Genomic DNA, 15973 nt, shown 5'->3' on the forward strand with positions numbered 1-15973 from the left:
AAACTTATGGGTTGCATATGTTTACTACAAGGTATCCAGTATTTAGTTTTGTTTTCATGTTTTATTGTTAGTTCTCTTTTAGTCAAGTTGATGGTGTTTTGAAAAGAAGGAAAAAGAGAACCTGAGCAGGAAAAAAAAGCAAGAGCTAGCTCTATGTTAAATCATAACAAAATACGAGTTGAAATTACAGCAGAAAGATGGATTTTAAAGAATAACCTCACCAATACCTAAGTAAAAGTCATTAGGAGAAAACAGTAGCAGTCAGGGGATCCTCAGCTACTATTTTGTTTATACTTAGTAGAAAGACCAGATATTTTGATTAGCCATATTTTTTTTAAGTCTTCCCTTTAGAAACACATGTTGGTCATTTTAAATAGTTAGTTACTAACTTTTCTGAAACACAGTGAAATGACATATCTCTCATTTAAAAAAAAACTGGTTCAGAAAGCCAACTGATTATATATTTGTTTGATAATTAGAGAATTGAATTTTTTGCCTTTTGCTTTACGACATTGCTGCAGAAATGCTCCGTGGCTTATTACCTTCCAGTCATTCTCCCATATTCATAAATTACTTGATTTAATAGCTATGAAGTTAAAAGTTTGAGCTGCATTAACAAGTTTTTTCTTCTTTTTTTTTTTTTACATTTTATATTTCAGCTTCTCCACAGATGATCATTCAAATTGGTAATTAAAAAATAAACAAACTCACTATTTTAATCTGTTAAGAAATCATATAAATGTCAGATCCTTTTAAGAGAGTCGGTAAAGACTTTATTTGAGTTGGTGATAAACTCTTCTTTGTCAAAATGTAGTCTAAGGTCCTGCTCTGTAAACATTAATAATGACTTCCAAAATCAAAAGTGTAAAGCGAGAGGAAGGCCACAGGCCTTGCACAAGGTAGGTCAGTGACTTTTGCTGTGGGACAGACACTTGTAAGGGTGTGTAGCACTTAGCAACTTTCAGCCTCAAATAAATCTCCCTTAAATTAAATCAGCCAATTTATTCACAGAATTATTTTGTAATGCATGCAAGACTTGATCATCATTTAATATTTTTTAATGTGTTTTCAATATTTTTTTCATGATATCTTAATAGATTTTAATTCTATATTTAAAATTACTAAAAGACTTCAAAAGTAATCTCGGGGCTCCTTAAAACAAGTCTCTTTAATACTTTTCTCTCTTCTTAAAAAACAATTTAGGTTCGTTATTGGATCAAAGACTGATGCTGAGAGGTAAAAATATTTGTATCTTTATTTTTGATTGGATAGGTATGATAAACTTTACTCTTGTAGGATAGAGAATACTCCGTTAGGAGTCAAAGCTTTGATTTTAATTATATCTTAGGTATTCCTAGGAGTTTTAAATAGAATTAAGAAAGTAACAAAAGGATAATGTTTAAAATACAGCTGTATTTTAAATAAAACTTAGATATATCTATAGTAGCTAAGGAAAATGAGTTTTCGGTAGTACTTTAATCAGAATATAAGTCAGAGTCAGTGGTTAATTCTTTTGGCTGCTTATTGGTGGAATAATACCTGTAATTTTATATTAGAGACAAGATACTGAAAGGATCTTTTAAATTGTTAATTAGCAAAATGTTTTCAGTTTTAGCTTGTTACTGAACATATTAAAAGACTGTGCTTTTATCAAAGATAAATTGTCTAAATTTTAATTTTTGTGTTATTTTTCATAGAACTTTTTTCATTAAGTTATTCATTTCCTATGTAATAAATTTATGTTTAAAATAGAGTTAGCTAATCATTGCTTGTTTTCCCCCTAATATTTCAGAGTAGTCAGTCAGTACCAGGAATTGGTCCAGAATGAAGCCAAATGTCCAGTGAAGATGTCGCATAGCTCCAGTGGCTCAGCCAGCTTGAGTCAGCTTTCTCCAGGGAAAGAAACAGAAGTGCGTTTGGTTAACTTTTTTGTGCTATTACTTTTTCCTGCCTGATTGTTCTCAAGGAATCTGAGAAATATTAAGGACTAGTTTTTGAGGGATTGTTGCCATCCAGTCGCTAAGTCATATCTAACTACAACCCCATGAACTGCAGCACACCAGGCTTCCCTATCCTTTACCATCTCCTGGAATGTGTTCAAAGTCATGTCCATTGTTTAGTTTTGTATTTACTTTTAACTTTAATTTTCTTTTCATGATTTAACTTTATATAATGGAAATTTTCAAATGTACACAGAGATATAAAACAAAAAGCGTAATGAACATCTGTGTATACTGATCACCTGCCTGGCTTCTACAGCTGTCATTTTTCTGGGGAAGATTTAAGGGTGAAGCTTTGCTGTCATCTTACTCTGCTCTTCTCCTTCAAACTCTTCACCTTTTTACTCAGAAATATTTCTCCCTTTGTAAAGGTGCAATCTTTTGAAATATGTGTAATACCTAATCTTTTTAAACTGTGTTTTCATCCATAAGTTACAGTGTTTTGAATTGGTGAATTTCTGATTTGACATCATTTTAATGAGTATGCTTAATATCATTGTCTCTCAGCAGCCTGAGACCGTGTCAGTTCAGTCTTCAGTACTGGGGAAGGGAGTGAAACATCGACCTCCACCCATCAAACTTCCCTCAACCTCAGGAAATAGTTCCTCAGGTATTGCGTTCCTTAATTTTCTATAATCTAGAGTAAGAAACAGATGATCATAATCCATTTATTCATATTTTGATTTGCTCAGAATTTTTAATTATAAATCTAAGAAATAGCAGAATTCATCAAATCCTAAATTGTAAACCTAGCAAATAACTTCTATATTTTTTTCCCTAGGTAACTATTTTACACCACAACAGGCCAGCAGCTTTCTTAAATCTCCAACTCCTCCTCCTGCTTCTAAGCCACCAAGTCTTTCTCGGAAGTCATCCGTGGATCTTAATCAAGTTAGCATGCTTTCTCCAGCTGCCCTGTCACCTGCCAGTTCATCACAAAGTAAGTTGTAACTTAAATGCTTCATTAACTCTTCATAAGCTTTTGCATTAGTGTTTCTTAAGATAGTTCTTCCAGTGAAATAGTGAAATCTGAATGTACTGTCTACCCAAAATGTTCAAGTTTTAAGAAGCTTCAGGAAGATCTCTTGTTGACTGTATGTATTATGTGTTTATTGTAATTGTATTTGTTTTTCTGTATTTATGTATGCAGCTTGTGTATACCTTTCTTATAGACTTGCAACCTACACATCTCCTGAAAAAAATAATCTGATAGCTAAATGTAGCAGTAAGATTCCAAATTATTTTTTGTACCAGTGTACCTTAGGACATGTTACATTTTATGTAAACTATGCAGCTGATACGGAAAAAAATGTCATGTGAGTTGTTGCTGCAGTCCTGTCTTCGTAAATGTAAGAAGTAGACTGAAAGCTAGTTTTTTTAATAATACCCGTACACTCTCATTAATTGCTGTCAGTTACTAAAATGTGGGATGATCATAAAGCATTCTGAAGATAATAAAATGTAATTTTTACTACTGAATACTTTTTTTTAAACATCAAGAATAATTGCTCAAGAATTTTAGCATTAGTTTGAATTTCTTCAAATTAACAAATATCTGAGATATTTAGGTACCAACTTGCAAATAAAAAAAGCATTCCAGTTTTTTAGATTTTTTAATAAATGATGAATATGTGCTGAAAGTTTTAGTACACTGCACAGTGACAGGGTGGTCTTTGCATTAGATGTAAACATCTTCATCTTGATAGCTCAAAAGGTGTAATTTTTCTGCCTTCTTGTTTTGCACAAAGAAAAAATTTATAAATTTCCTGAAAGTCTTATTCACACTTCTTATGTTGTGGGTATGGATTATTATGTTAATCTACTGCACACAGTTGTTACTTTAAGTAAGGGTTGAGTGACAGCTTCTGGACATTCACATTTCTTTCCTTTCTTTCTGCAGGACATGAAAGCTAAAAAAGAAAACACCTCAAGAGCTTTTGGTTTTATTTTTCTGGTTTTGTTTTTTTTATTTTTTTATTTTTTATTTTTTTTAAAGTTGATAAACTGTGCATACTTCATTCACAACAGATTTTCTATACATTCTACATTTAAACCGAAGTACACAGTTACTGTTAAAGATGCAGTATTATCTATCAAATACTTGCTTTATTACTGTGTTTTGTAAAATTTGTCTGTCAGGGTAAACTTGATGTGTTAGGAATTAAATATGTATATTTAGGTGCCAAATACGATAGTTAACTGTATGTAATTTATTAAATATGTTCAGAGTTTCATCTCAGACTGTTAACAGAAAATAAGCAATATTTCTAAGTGATGTCCTAAATTAGTGAAATCGTAAATAACAAAAATTAATTTGAATTCCTTTTAAAGTTTTTAGGCCAAAGATAGCATGGTAGGAAACTAACTTTTAAATGGGTTTTGTGATAGAATACGAATGTATATTTTTACTGTTACTGTAATAGCATCTCTGATGGCATTTGTAGGTGATATACTGCATCCTTAATTGTAATTGAGTGTAGCAACACTCAGTATCATGTGTAGAAATTAACACTTGCAGTTAACTGCTTTTAAAAAAAAAAAAACTGGAACAGACTGTCAGTGCTAAATAAGATTCCATTAACCTTATTTGAAAAAGGACTGGCCATTTATAACAAACTAGCAATTTTTATTTTTCTCAATGAGCAGGATCTGGAACTCCTAAGCCATCTACTCCTACACCAACCCCTTCATCGACCCCACACCCTCCTGATGCTCAGAGCTCAACTCCTATTACCCCTTCAGCTACCCCTACTCCCCAAGATTCAGGCTTCACCCCTCAGCCCACTTTGTTAACTCAGTTTGCTCAGCAGCAAAAGTGTCTGAGCCAGGCAATGCCTGTAACGACCATTCCTCTTTCCACCATGGTAACATCTATAACTACAGGAACCACAGCCACCCAGGTCATGGCAAACTCTGCTGGACTTAACTTCATCAATGTAGTGGGCTCTGTTTGGTAAGTTTGCATCGAAGCCCTGATTTTTTTTTTTTTTTTTTTTTAAGATAATCTCACCAATCTAAAGAAATTATTTGTGAAATTAAAAACAATTTGTATATTGTTGAAACTGAAAAAAAAAGGTTTCTGCGTAACTAGAATTTATCTCAACAAGTATGTTTGAATTTTAGGTAGTAATACATCCATTATAGGCACTAAGGTGGTACTACTGATTTCACGTTGACAGCAGCTTAGATTTTTCCTGTTTATCCTGTGTTACCATCTTTTAATCCATTGATGAGTATGTTACTCTACCAGATAATATTTTAAACCTTAGTAGATACATAGTACTTAATTTTTGCCAACCTTGCTGTTGATATTTAAGACTGAAGTATCTGTGTTTGTGGAGCAGTTTGTTTTTTAATCCAAGGATTTATGTAGCAGATTTTTCCTTTACAGCACTAGCCTAATGCTTTGTCTTATTCTCCTGCAGTGGAGCTCAAGCTTTGATGAGTGGTTCAAACCCTGTGCTGGGCTGTAACACTGGTGCCATAACTCCTGCTGGAGTAAACCTGAGTGGCCTTCTACCCTCAGGAGGTCTGCTACCAAACGCATTGCCGGGTGCAATGCAGACAGCCTCTCAAGCAGGTCAGAATATTGGAAATAATAATCTCTAACAAAATTACACTCCATGCTTATGTTAAAATGTCATTTAAGTGATAAACATTTAATATCCTTTTTAAATGAAATATTATGTTGAATATATTTCCTATCAAAAGCTTTTAAAATTCTGATACTTGAATTAAAAACCATCTGGCTATCAAATTCTCTGAAGAAACTTGGTAAGCCTGTAAGTCTCTGCAGATTTTATATTTGACTTCCAAACATGATTATAAAAGAAACTAATGGTTACCAGTGTAGTCCTGCTCCAGGTAAAAGAAACATATTTTGAAAACATGTAAGCAAGAAAAGCAACATAGCGTGACATTTTAAAGCCTCAGTTCTGAAGCCGGACTGCCTGGATTGAATCCTTCTTGTGCAACTTACCATAACTGCATAATCATAGCAAAGTTACCTTTGGGCCTCATTTTCCTCATAAATAAAATAAGAATAATAATAACACTTTACCTCACAGTTGTGAAGATTACATGGATAAATACAGATGAGGTGTTTATGCCTGAGACGTGATAAACATTCAAAAATGACTGCTGTCCCCATCATTAGTAGTAATTCATTGTGGTGGTTGTAGTAATGTAATTACATGTACTGGGAAAATGTTGTAACAACTTGTGCTACTTTTAAAGTTCTTTGAGAGAATGTATCGTAGAACAGTCTCATTTCTTACTCAGAAAAAAAAGATGAACAGAAAAACAAACTCAGCATAGTAAGGAGAACTGACTATAAGTTATGAGAAACTTTCTATGAGTAGGAGAAAGAGAACCCAAAGAATATAATTTAAATATGTTTAAATTAAACATTTATAGTTGATAATCTAATTTGGGTTAAATGTATCACTACTCAGTTTTATCTTTTGAAGTGTTTTCCACACAGGACTTTGCTCAATGATGTAAGCTTTAGTTGTTATCATTCTGTAGCAGATGCTATCTATGTATGGTTTGGAGGTGATCTTAGCTATGGTGCACATAAGGTTAATCGTATTTACTGTGTTGTGTACTGGAAGTATCCGTAAGGTACTACCCAGGAATCTCTGCTAAATCCTGAACATCAGTTTCCATTCTTCAGGTCCATGCAGGGCAGCAGACAGAACCAAAAAACTATTTTGGTAGATGTTAATAAACTTCTCAATTTTGGCTAGAAATGTTTCTTCAGCAGACATAAAGCATTCTCTAGCATCCATCAATAAAAATGCAACTCCAGAAAGAGAAAATATAATTGATCCATTTTCCACTGAATCTGAATACTGAACCTTGTGGCTTTGATTTTCTAGAGCAGCTGCAACTTCATAACTCTTAAGAGATGAGCTAATAATAATGGTGGTTGTCCATTTTATTTTTTCTTTTCCATCAACTTTCAGCCATCTCTTTGGATCAAATCAGCTTCTGGTGGTGCCAACAATATATTACAGTGATTTTCTGATTCTAGCTGATATTCTTCTTTTACTGTGTATAAGTATGCTTTAGTGGTAGGAGCCCTGGAAAATGGAATCAGTGTTGAATTTGGGATATTACATTTACATATAATTCTTCTAATTACTGGTAGCTCCAAATGCTTACTGTAGGGCCTGGAAGAAGTCACTTAATTGTTCCCCCTCAACCTCAGTTTCATCTGTTCTAAAGCCAGAGTAGAAGTAGCTAACTTAAGTTGTTACTTGCAAGAAAATAAATAAAGTGATAAGGAAATGCCTTTAATAAGCTATAAAGCATTACCCAGATGTCATCCACCCTTAAAGGGAGTTATCTTTTTTTTTTTTAATGAGAATTCCTGGAGAGGCTATCCATATTGTCACATTTTTTTTCCATTTTTCAGACAAGCCTTTCATACTGTCTTTTGTGCGGTATCTACCCTTTATCTTTTTTAAATATAATTACCTGCTTAGAGGACTAGTAACCTTTTAAACTAGAGTTCAAATTGGTATATTTAGTGAGGAAGATATATACATACTTGAAGACTGCCATCAGCAAACTGTAACACACAGTTCAAGCTAAGAATAGTTTTACATTTTTTAAGGTTTGTTTTCTTAAAGATACGAGGAACAGTAAGGGACAGAGTCTCTGTGGCCCACAAAGCCTACTGGACAAGTTTGGCAACGCCTGCTTTAGGATTTGCTCTGTGTTGTGTCACAAATTTGAGGGAATAAGTTCAGAATTAACAAAGCATTGTTTACCGACTTTCAGCTTGATCCTTACACACAAAATTTGGTGTTCTTCAGCATTATTAATATTAGCATTTGCACTTTAAGAAATAGCACAAAGCACACTGGTTCTCAGAGACAGGACTGTTCCCACATACTGTTTGGCACTGAGAAATATAAGTAGATACCAATATGTGAAATGTGTTTGCACAGTAGTGACAGTCTTATCATACCTGTGGTATCTGCATGCTGCTAGATTACTTTTCCAGCCAGTAGTTTAAGTAGTTATAAAGAAGTCTCAGTTTCTGAAATACAGAATATAAGGTATATCTGGTGCTTCACATCTTTGAATAAGATCTCGTTATCAACAAATAGTGACGAAATTGGAGGGCTGGTTTTAAGAAAATTTTAAAGTATAGAAAATAAGCATGCCTGTGCAGAGAGTACTTAAAATGTTGTATTTTTATATGCTAAAGTATTAAGTACCTCCAAATATAATAAAGTTTTAATTTCCTGTTTTAACCATGAGTTTTATTTAATAGGTGTTCCATTTGGTTTAAAAAATACTTCAAGTCTCAGGCCCTTAAATCTACTCCAGGTAAACCTGAAACACTGCTTTTGATAGTTTGTTTGTTTTTTTAAGTTTCTTATAGTGCTTTTTATTTTTTAACCATGTATGTTTGCACATTTTAGCATTTGAAGTTCTGAGGTTGTTGAGAATCATCTAAAAGTATGATTAAGTGGATAAGCAGGAAAAAATTGGTACCCATGTACCACACTTCTGTTGGCTCTGACAGCCCTGCCAAATTAAGAACTATTTCCAGAGGGGAGAGTTCACAGCTGCCAAGAAGAATAACTTGCCTACAGTAGTAGCAGCAAATACACTTAGAAATTAATTGTTCTGTAACAGATTTTTTATGTATATACATAAGTATTGCTGTTTGCTTACAATAGATTTTATACCTGAATAGAAGCTTTTTAGAGAAGGTATGTGTGTTCTTTTCCTGAGGAGAATATGACTTAACAGCACAGTGCCAGGCAGGTGACTGTTCAATCGCTATTAAATAGTCATGCAGTAAATGTCCATTAGGTTACAGTTTGTGTTGAGTGATGAGACTTTTCTTATACATTTTCTCAGTATTAACATATAAAGAGAAAATGTAGGTAGAGAATATTTAGTACATGTTGTGAATTTAGAGTATTCTGGGCTGTGCTTGGTCCTTTAAGGATCGCACTCAGTGTTAAGCCTAGTAGGTTGGAAATGGATGAGATTGTCTACAGAGAATTGTTAGAAAAGGTAGACATGAAAATAAAGATTTGGAGACACAGAATGGCAGAGCTAGGGATTATTGGAAAATAATAATCACATCCATCCAACCTGATATTCAGAAATAATAAATCAGGAAATACATTTAGAACTAAAACCTAACTTACTTCCTGTACAGCATGCAGACAGTGTCAGTATTTACATACGCATCGCAGAATAATCCACTTATAATATGGACACATTGGGATAGCTTGTTTAGCCTGCTTTCCTGCGTTTTGCTGTAGGGATTTCTGTAGGGATCAAGCTCAGTGTTAAGAGTAGTGGCATTCCTTAATAGCACTGATAATAAGGGCAAAAACCTCCTTACAAATTATATTCTGCTACATTTTTATTATCTAACTAATTGAGAAGGAAACACTTGACCTGTGCTTTGTCCAGATTTACTTAACAATGAGCTCTGCTGGGTGTAGAGCTTTTGACGCTAGACACCTCTTTTTTGACTGTACAGATCTAAGAGTTTCTCACCAGGTATTTGCTTGGACTTTGCCCCAAAACTTCAAAGTGCTTTTAACTTAAACCTGTATAAAATAAAATGGAAAAACATTTGTTTTCTGATGCATTTGGAATGCATAGTTTTCGTGTTTAATATGGAATTTTCTGGATGCTTCTTGTAAAAACATTTTTTTATTATTAATTTAGATTCATAATGACAGAGTTTGTAATGTCTCCAAACTAAATATGGGCATCTAATGCATTTTCTTTTCAGCTTTGGACTTCCTGGCTATGTTATATAAAAACCCATGCACCTCTGGATTTGGGCAAAGCTAGACCAAATTTAGGGAAATGAGCTTTTGTAACATATATCCCTCATTATCACTAGCTTTTTTTTTATACTTGCAAATGCATTTAATGCTGTTTTGTGTTGATGTATAAACAGTTAAGCCAAAGCAGTATGTTTATTTAGACAGCTAAGTATTAACTTGAAGCAGAAAGATTTATGTTTGAGATTACTAATGTATTTGAGAGCCAGAGTAATAGCACTTGAAAATTGTATTTAAAGAGATTGTCCCTTTTTTTTTTTTTTTTAAAGAGCAGGGAGTTTGTTTTGTTTTCAGTTTTGTTGACTTCGTTTTCCTCATCCCTGGAAGACTACCTGACGGGTAGGGAATGCCCCAGAAACATTTGTAGAATAAGGAAATTTAAATAATCCAAAATTGCCTAATTATTTCTTGCTCAAATTCTTAATAGCTTCCAGGCGGCTCGCTCATTTTTAACACTCTGCAGCAACAGCAGCAGCAGCAGCAGCAGCTCTCCCAGTTTACACCACAGCAGCCTCAGCAGCCCCAGCAACCCACAACTTCTAGTCCTCAACAGCCTGGGGAGCAGGTATGTCCTTTCTACCTTCCATATGATATCGTAGAATTATATCTTTTTTTGGTATGTTTCAGGCCTATTTCAAGTGTTTTTAGACTGTTTGAACAAACTTTTCATATGCTGTCCTTTCTTTATTAACAGCAGTAGCTATCAGTTATCAAGGCCTATTTCTAACTCTCACAACAGGCACACCGAACAGATGATGTCACTTCCATCTTGCATAGTCTGCAGTAGACTCAAGTGACCAGTGCGCTCACAACAACACAGCGTCAGAGTTGGGGTTCACATCCAGGTCTTTCTGCCTCTATGATAGGCCATGTATTTTCCACCCCATCGTCATCTTTCTGTTTATAGTATTTTGTTTCTGTTAGAATAGAGAAATTCTTTTTATTGTGAAGCTTAAAACAGAAAATAGACAAAAACGAACACTCTGTATATTGCCAAAGAGAAATTGAATAAGAACTGCAGTAAAGTAGTAAAAGGAACTTTACTTTTAAAATGTTCAGGGTTTTCTGATCATTTGCTGCACTTTGGAGTCATCTGGGAAGCTAAAAAAATACTGATTCCTGAGTCCCACCTGCAGCATTTCCTTTCAGTTCAGTTCAGGCGCTCAGTCATGTCTGACTCTTTGCAACCCCATGAACTGCAGCATGCCAGGCCTCCCTGTCTATCACCAACTGCTGGAGTCCATCCAAACCCATGTCCATTGTGTTGGTGATGCCATCCAGCCATCTCATCCTCTGTTGTCCCCTTCTTCTCCTGCCCTTAATCTTTCCCAGCGTCAGGGTCTTTTCAAATGAGTCAGCTCTCCGCATGAGGTGGCCAAAGTATTGGAGTTTCAGCTTCAACATCAGTCCCTCCAATGAACACCCAGGACTGATCTCCTTTAGAATGGACTGGTTGGATCTCCTTGCAGTCCAAGGGACTCTCAGGAGTCTTCTCCAACACTACAGTTCAAAAGCATCAATTCTTCGACTCTCAGCTTTCTTCACACTCCAACTCTCATATCCATACATGACCATTGGAAAAACCATAGCCTTGACTAGACGGACCATTGTTGGCCAAGTAATATCTCCATTTTTTAATATGCTGTCTAGGTTGGTCATAACTTTCCTTCCAAGGAGCAAGCGTCTTTTAATTTCATGGCTGCAGTCACCATCTGCAGTGATTTTGGAGCCCAGAGAAATAAAGTCAGCCACTGTTTCCCCATCTATTTGCCATGAAGTGATGGGACTGGATGCCATGATCTTCGTTTTCTGAATGTTGAGCTTTAAGCCAACTTTTTCACTCTCCTCTTTCACTTTCATCAAGAGACTCTTTAGTTCTTTGCTTTCTGCCATAAGGGTGGTGTCATCTGCATATCTGAGGTTATTGATATTTCTGCCGGCAATCTTGATTCCAGCTTGTGCTTCGTGCAGCCCAGCATTTCTCATGATGTACTCTGCATATAAGTTAAATAAGCAGGGTGACAATATATAGCCTTGATGTACTCCTTTTCCTATTGGAACCAGTCTGTTGTTCCATGTCCAGTTCTAACTGTTGCTTCCTGACCTGCATACAGGTTTATCAACAGGCAGGTCAGGTTAGCTCACTATTAAACATATGAAATGTTCACCATCAGTCCTTCTGCCAAAGATTGCCCAGTCAAGTCTTGGTTGGATAATGCTCATCCCCTATTAGACTTCTCAAGAATGGTGTACTTAAAACTATTTATTTTTTGGACACATGTATATGTATGGCTGAGTCCCATTGCTGTTCACTTGAAACTGTCACAGCATTGTTCATTGGCTGTACCCCAATACAAAATAAAAGATTCTTTAAAAAAAAAGAGAACTAAGTCAAAAGAAGCAAAAAAAAAAAAAAAAACAAAACCTGGTTTTACTAACACATGAAGAAGGATTACTTAGCTCGATAAAAAATTCTTGATTTGTACTTTTCTTTACAAAATTGTGGTAAAATACCTGTAATACAGAATTCACCATCCTACCCATTTCTAAGTGTGCGCTTTGGTAGTGTTAGATATATTCTTACCGTTGTGCAACTAATCTTCAGAACTCTCTCATCTTGCAAAACTAAAATGGTATACCCATTAAGGAATTCCCTATTTTCCCCTCCCCCTAGCCTACTTTTTGTTTCTATGGGTTTGACTACTCCAGGCACCTCATAGGTGAAATTTTACAGTATTTGTCTGTTTGTGACTGACCTATTTCATTTAGCATAATATCCAAAAGGTTCATCCATCTTGTAGTGTGTGTCAGAATTTCCCTTCTAAGACTGAGTAGTATTTGATTTATATATCACATTGTTTATCCATTAATCCATTGATGGACATTTGGGTTGCTTCCACTTTTGATGGAAGTCTGAGTTACTTTTTTTTTTTTTAGTGAATTTTGCTTTAGGTGTGAAGTGTTAAGAACTCCTCTCTGGCTTCTCTGCCCAAAAGAATCCATTTTAAATCTATGATCCATTTTCAGTTAATTTCGTATAAGGTGTGAGACATTGGTCCGGGTTCATTTATGGGGGAAAACTGTTGGCCATTTGCTCCAGCGCCATTTGTTATAAAAGCCATCCTTCTCAGTTGAATTACTTTTGCACCTTTCTCAGAGGTCATAGTAAATCTTAAAATCAAAGGGAAAATCCTCTCGTGTTCTTCTTTTTCAAAATTGTTTAGCTATTCTAGATCCTTTGCTTTTCCTTGTAAATTTTGGAATCACCTTGTCTATATCTCCAAAAAAACCTTGCTGGGATTTTTAAAGGAATTGAGTTTAAACCTGTAGGTCATCTTGGGAGAGGTTTACCATGTTTATGTGAGTTTTCTAGTTCATGAATATGGTATGTCTCTAGGCTAAAATCAGCTAGTTTTCAGCATGCAAGTCCTGTATGTGTATTATAGACTTACACCTAAGTTTTGTTTTTGTGCTTTATCCATTTGGTGGGGGGTGGGGGGCGGGGGGGGGGGGGTGCGGGAATTGTTAATGGTACTGTTTTTCATTTTCTACATGTTTATCACTAGTATGCACAATTGGTGTTGACCTTGTGTTCTGTGATCTTACTGACCTCACTTATTCTGTTTTTTCTGTAGATTGCTTAGGGATTTTTTTCTTTCCAGTAATAGTCCTGCCATTTGCAAATAAGAATGGGTTTTTTTCCCTTTATTATCTGTCTGTTTCCTTTTCTAGATCTAATTTGCTCACTAGAAACTAGTATTGTGTTCAAAGAGTGTTTTAAGCTTTTTAAAAAACGTTTTGATGAAGCTTTATAGAAGCAATATCAAAAAAACAAGCAGCCCTATCAAAAAATGGGCAGACCTAAATAGACATATGTACAACAAAGATGTACAGGTGACCAACAGGCAGATGAAAAGATGCTCTTAACATTGCTAATGATTAGAGAAATGCAAATCAAAACCACAATGAGGTATCACTTTACATCGGTCAGAATGTTCATCATCAAAAAGTCTACAAATAATGCTGGAGAGGCTGTGGAGAAAAGGGAGCCTTTGTGCACTGTTGGTGGGAATGTAAATTGGTGCAGCCACTGAGTTACTTTGCTGTACACCTGAAACTAACACAGTATTGCAAATCAGCTATACCTCAAAAAAAGATAGTTCTGATGAAGCTTTCTAGATGCCTTAGTAATTATTAATACAGCATCAAATAACCAGTTCAGTCGCTCAGTCATGTCTGATTCTTTGTGACCCCATGAATTGCAGCACTCTAGGCCTCCCTGTCCATCACCAACTCCCGGAGTTCACTCATACTCATGTCCATTGAGTCAGTGATGCCATCCAGCCATCTCATCCTCAGTCGTCCCCTTCTCTTCCTGCCCCCAATCCCTCCCAGCATCAGAGTCTTTTCCAATGAGTCAACTCTTTGCTTGAGGTAGCCAATGTATTGGAGTTTCAGCTTTAGCATCAGTCCTTCCAAGGAACACCCAGGACTGATCTCCTTTAGAATGGACTGGTTGGATCTCCTTGGAGTCCAAGGGACTCTTAAGAGTCTTCTCCAACACCACAGTTCAAAAGCATCAATTCTTCGGCTCTCAGCTTTCTTCACAGTCCAACTCTCACATCCATACATGACCCCAGGAAAAACCATAGCCTTGACTAAACGGACCTTTGTTGGCCAAGTAATATCCACTTTTTAGTATGCTGTCTAGGTTGGTCATAACTTTCCTTCCAAGGAGTATGTGTCTTTTAATTTCATGGCTGCAGTCACCATCTGCAGTGATTTTGGAGCCCCAAGTCTGGCACTGTTTCCACTGTTTCTCCATCTATTTCCCATGAAGTGATGGGACCAGGTGCCATGATCTTTGTTTTCTGAATGTTGAGCTTTAAACCAACTTTTTCACTTTCCTCTTTTACTTTCATCAAGAGGCTTTTTAGTTCCTCTTCACTTTCTGCCATAAGGGTGGTATCATCTGCATATCTGAGGTTATTGATATTTCTCCCGGCAATCTTGATTCCAGCTTGTGCTTCTTCCAGTCCAGCGTTTCTCATGATGTACTCTGTATATAAGTTAAATAAGCAGGGTAACAATATGCAGCCTTGACGTACTCCTTTTCCTATTTGGAACCAGTCTGTTGTTCCATGTCCAGTTCTAACTGTTGCTTCCTGACCTGCATACAGGTTTCTCAAGAGGCAGGTCAGGTGGTCTGGTACTCCCGTCTCTTTCAGAATTTGCCACAGTTTATTGTGATCCACATAGTCAAAGGCTTTGGCATAGTCAGTAAGGCAGAAATAGATGTTTTTCTGGAGCTCTCTTGCTTTTTCGATGATCCAGCACATGTTGGCAATTTGATCTCTGGTTCCTCTGCCTTTTAACCAATACAGAATCAATTCTGAAAATTAGGTTTCTTGCTTTTGAAATACTGTTTATTCTTGCTAATTCTAAATACCTTTGAAGGCTTTTCCTTGTTACTGTTTTTATAAGACTTAGTCTAATGTTGATTTTTAATACAGGAAAAAATACCAATCCTTCCCACTAACCCAAAATTGGTTTTTTTCTTTTTGTACATGTCATATATTTTTTTTTCTTAATTCAGGGTTCTGAACAAAGTTTGACCAGTCAAGAACAAGCCTTATCTGCTCAGCACGCTGCAGTTATTAACCTTGCCGGAGTAGGAAGTTTTATGCATTCACAGGCAGCTGGTTGGTATCTTCATAACTAAGTAATGTTGAATTTATTAAAAGTATCTCTTGAGATCTCACCACTGAAACTTTTTCATTTTTGCAAGCAAAAACAAGAAAAAATTTCAGTTATATTTAATGTGTGAACTATTGAGACAGATATTTTTCATTATTTTGATAAAGTGCTTTGACCTACATTATTAATAGCAATTGTTTACCTCATGCTATATTTTGTTAGCAAAATTTTGTACAATTACCCAACTTAGTAGGATGCTTCCAAGCAGTTGACTCTAGTTTATCATGGTTATCTAGACTGCACTTTTCTAGATTGCAGTTTTTTGTCTCATGCTAGTAGCTTATAGTGCATGAATTAGGACTTAATAGTCTAGTAGCAAAGCTTAAGACAATTGTTAAGAAAAAAGAGAGATATACTAAATGACTGCTCACCACTTCTAGTAAT

General features: G+C 35.6%; 1 protein-coding gene and 1 pseudogene across 14 annotated transcripts in view; one reads left to right on the top strand and one right to left on the bottom strand.

The window, feature by feature from the left end:
* SUPT20H (SPT20 homolog, SAGA complex component) overlaps positions 1-15973 on the top strand; it is a 39486-nt gene that overhangs the window by 21259 nt on the left and 2254 nt on the right. For 7 of the 14 annotated variants that reach the window (XM_061434739.1, XM_061434741.1, XM_061434738.1 and 4 more), the window contains exons 15-24: positions 660-686; positions 1204-1236; positions 1793-1910; positions 2508-2610; positions 2782-2940; positions 4647-4953; positions 5426-5580; positions 8287-8342; positions 10260-10397; positions 15429-15534. In XM_061434739.1, the coding sequence (XP_061290723.1) occupies positions 660-686; positions 1204-1236; positions 1793-1910; positions 2508-2610; positions 2782-2940; positions 4647-4953; positions 5426-5580; positions 8287-8342; positions 10260-10397; positions 15429-15534 (1202 nt within the window). The remainder of the gene's footprint in view (positions 1-659; positions 687-1203; positions 1237-1792; positions 1911-2507; positions 2611-2781; positions 2941-4646; positions 4954-5425; positions 5581-8286; positions 8343-10259; positions 10398-15428; positions 15535-15973) is intronic. The other 7 variants (XM_061434752.1, XM_061434748.1, XM_061434750.1 and 4 more) reach the window with 3 other exon arrangements.
* Positions 6052-7992, bottom strand: LOC133258107 (protein SPO16 homolog; annotated as a pseudogene).

This window comes from Bos javanicus, chromosome 12 (assembly GCF_032452875.1).
Source record: "Bos javanicus breed banteng chromosome 12, ARS-OSU_banteng_1.0, whole genome shotgun sequence".
NCBI lineage: Eukaryota > Metazoa > Chordata > Mammalia > Artiodactyla > Bovidae > Bos > Bos javanicus.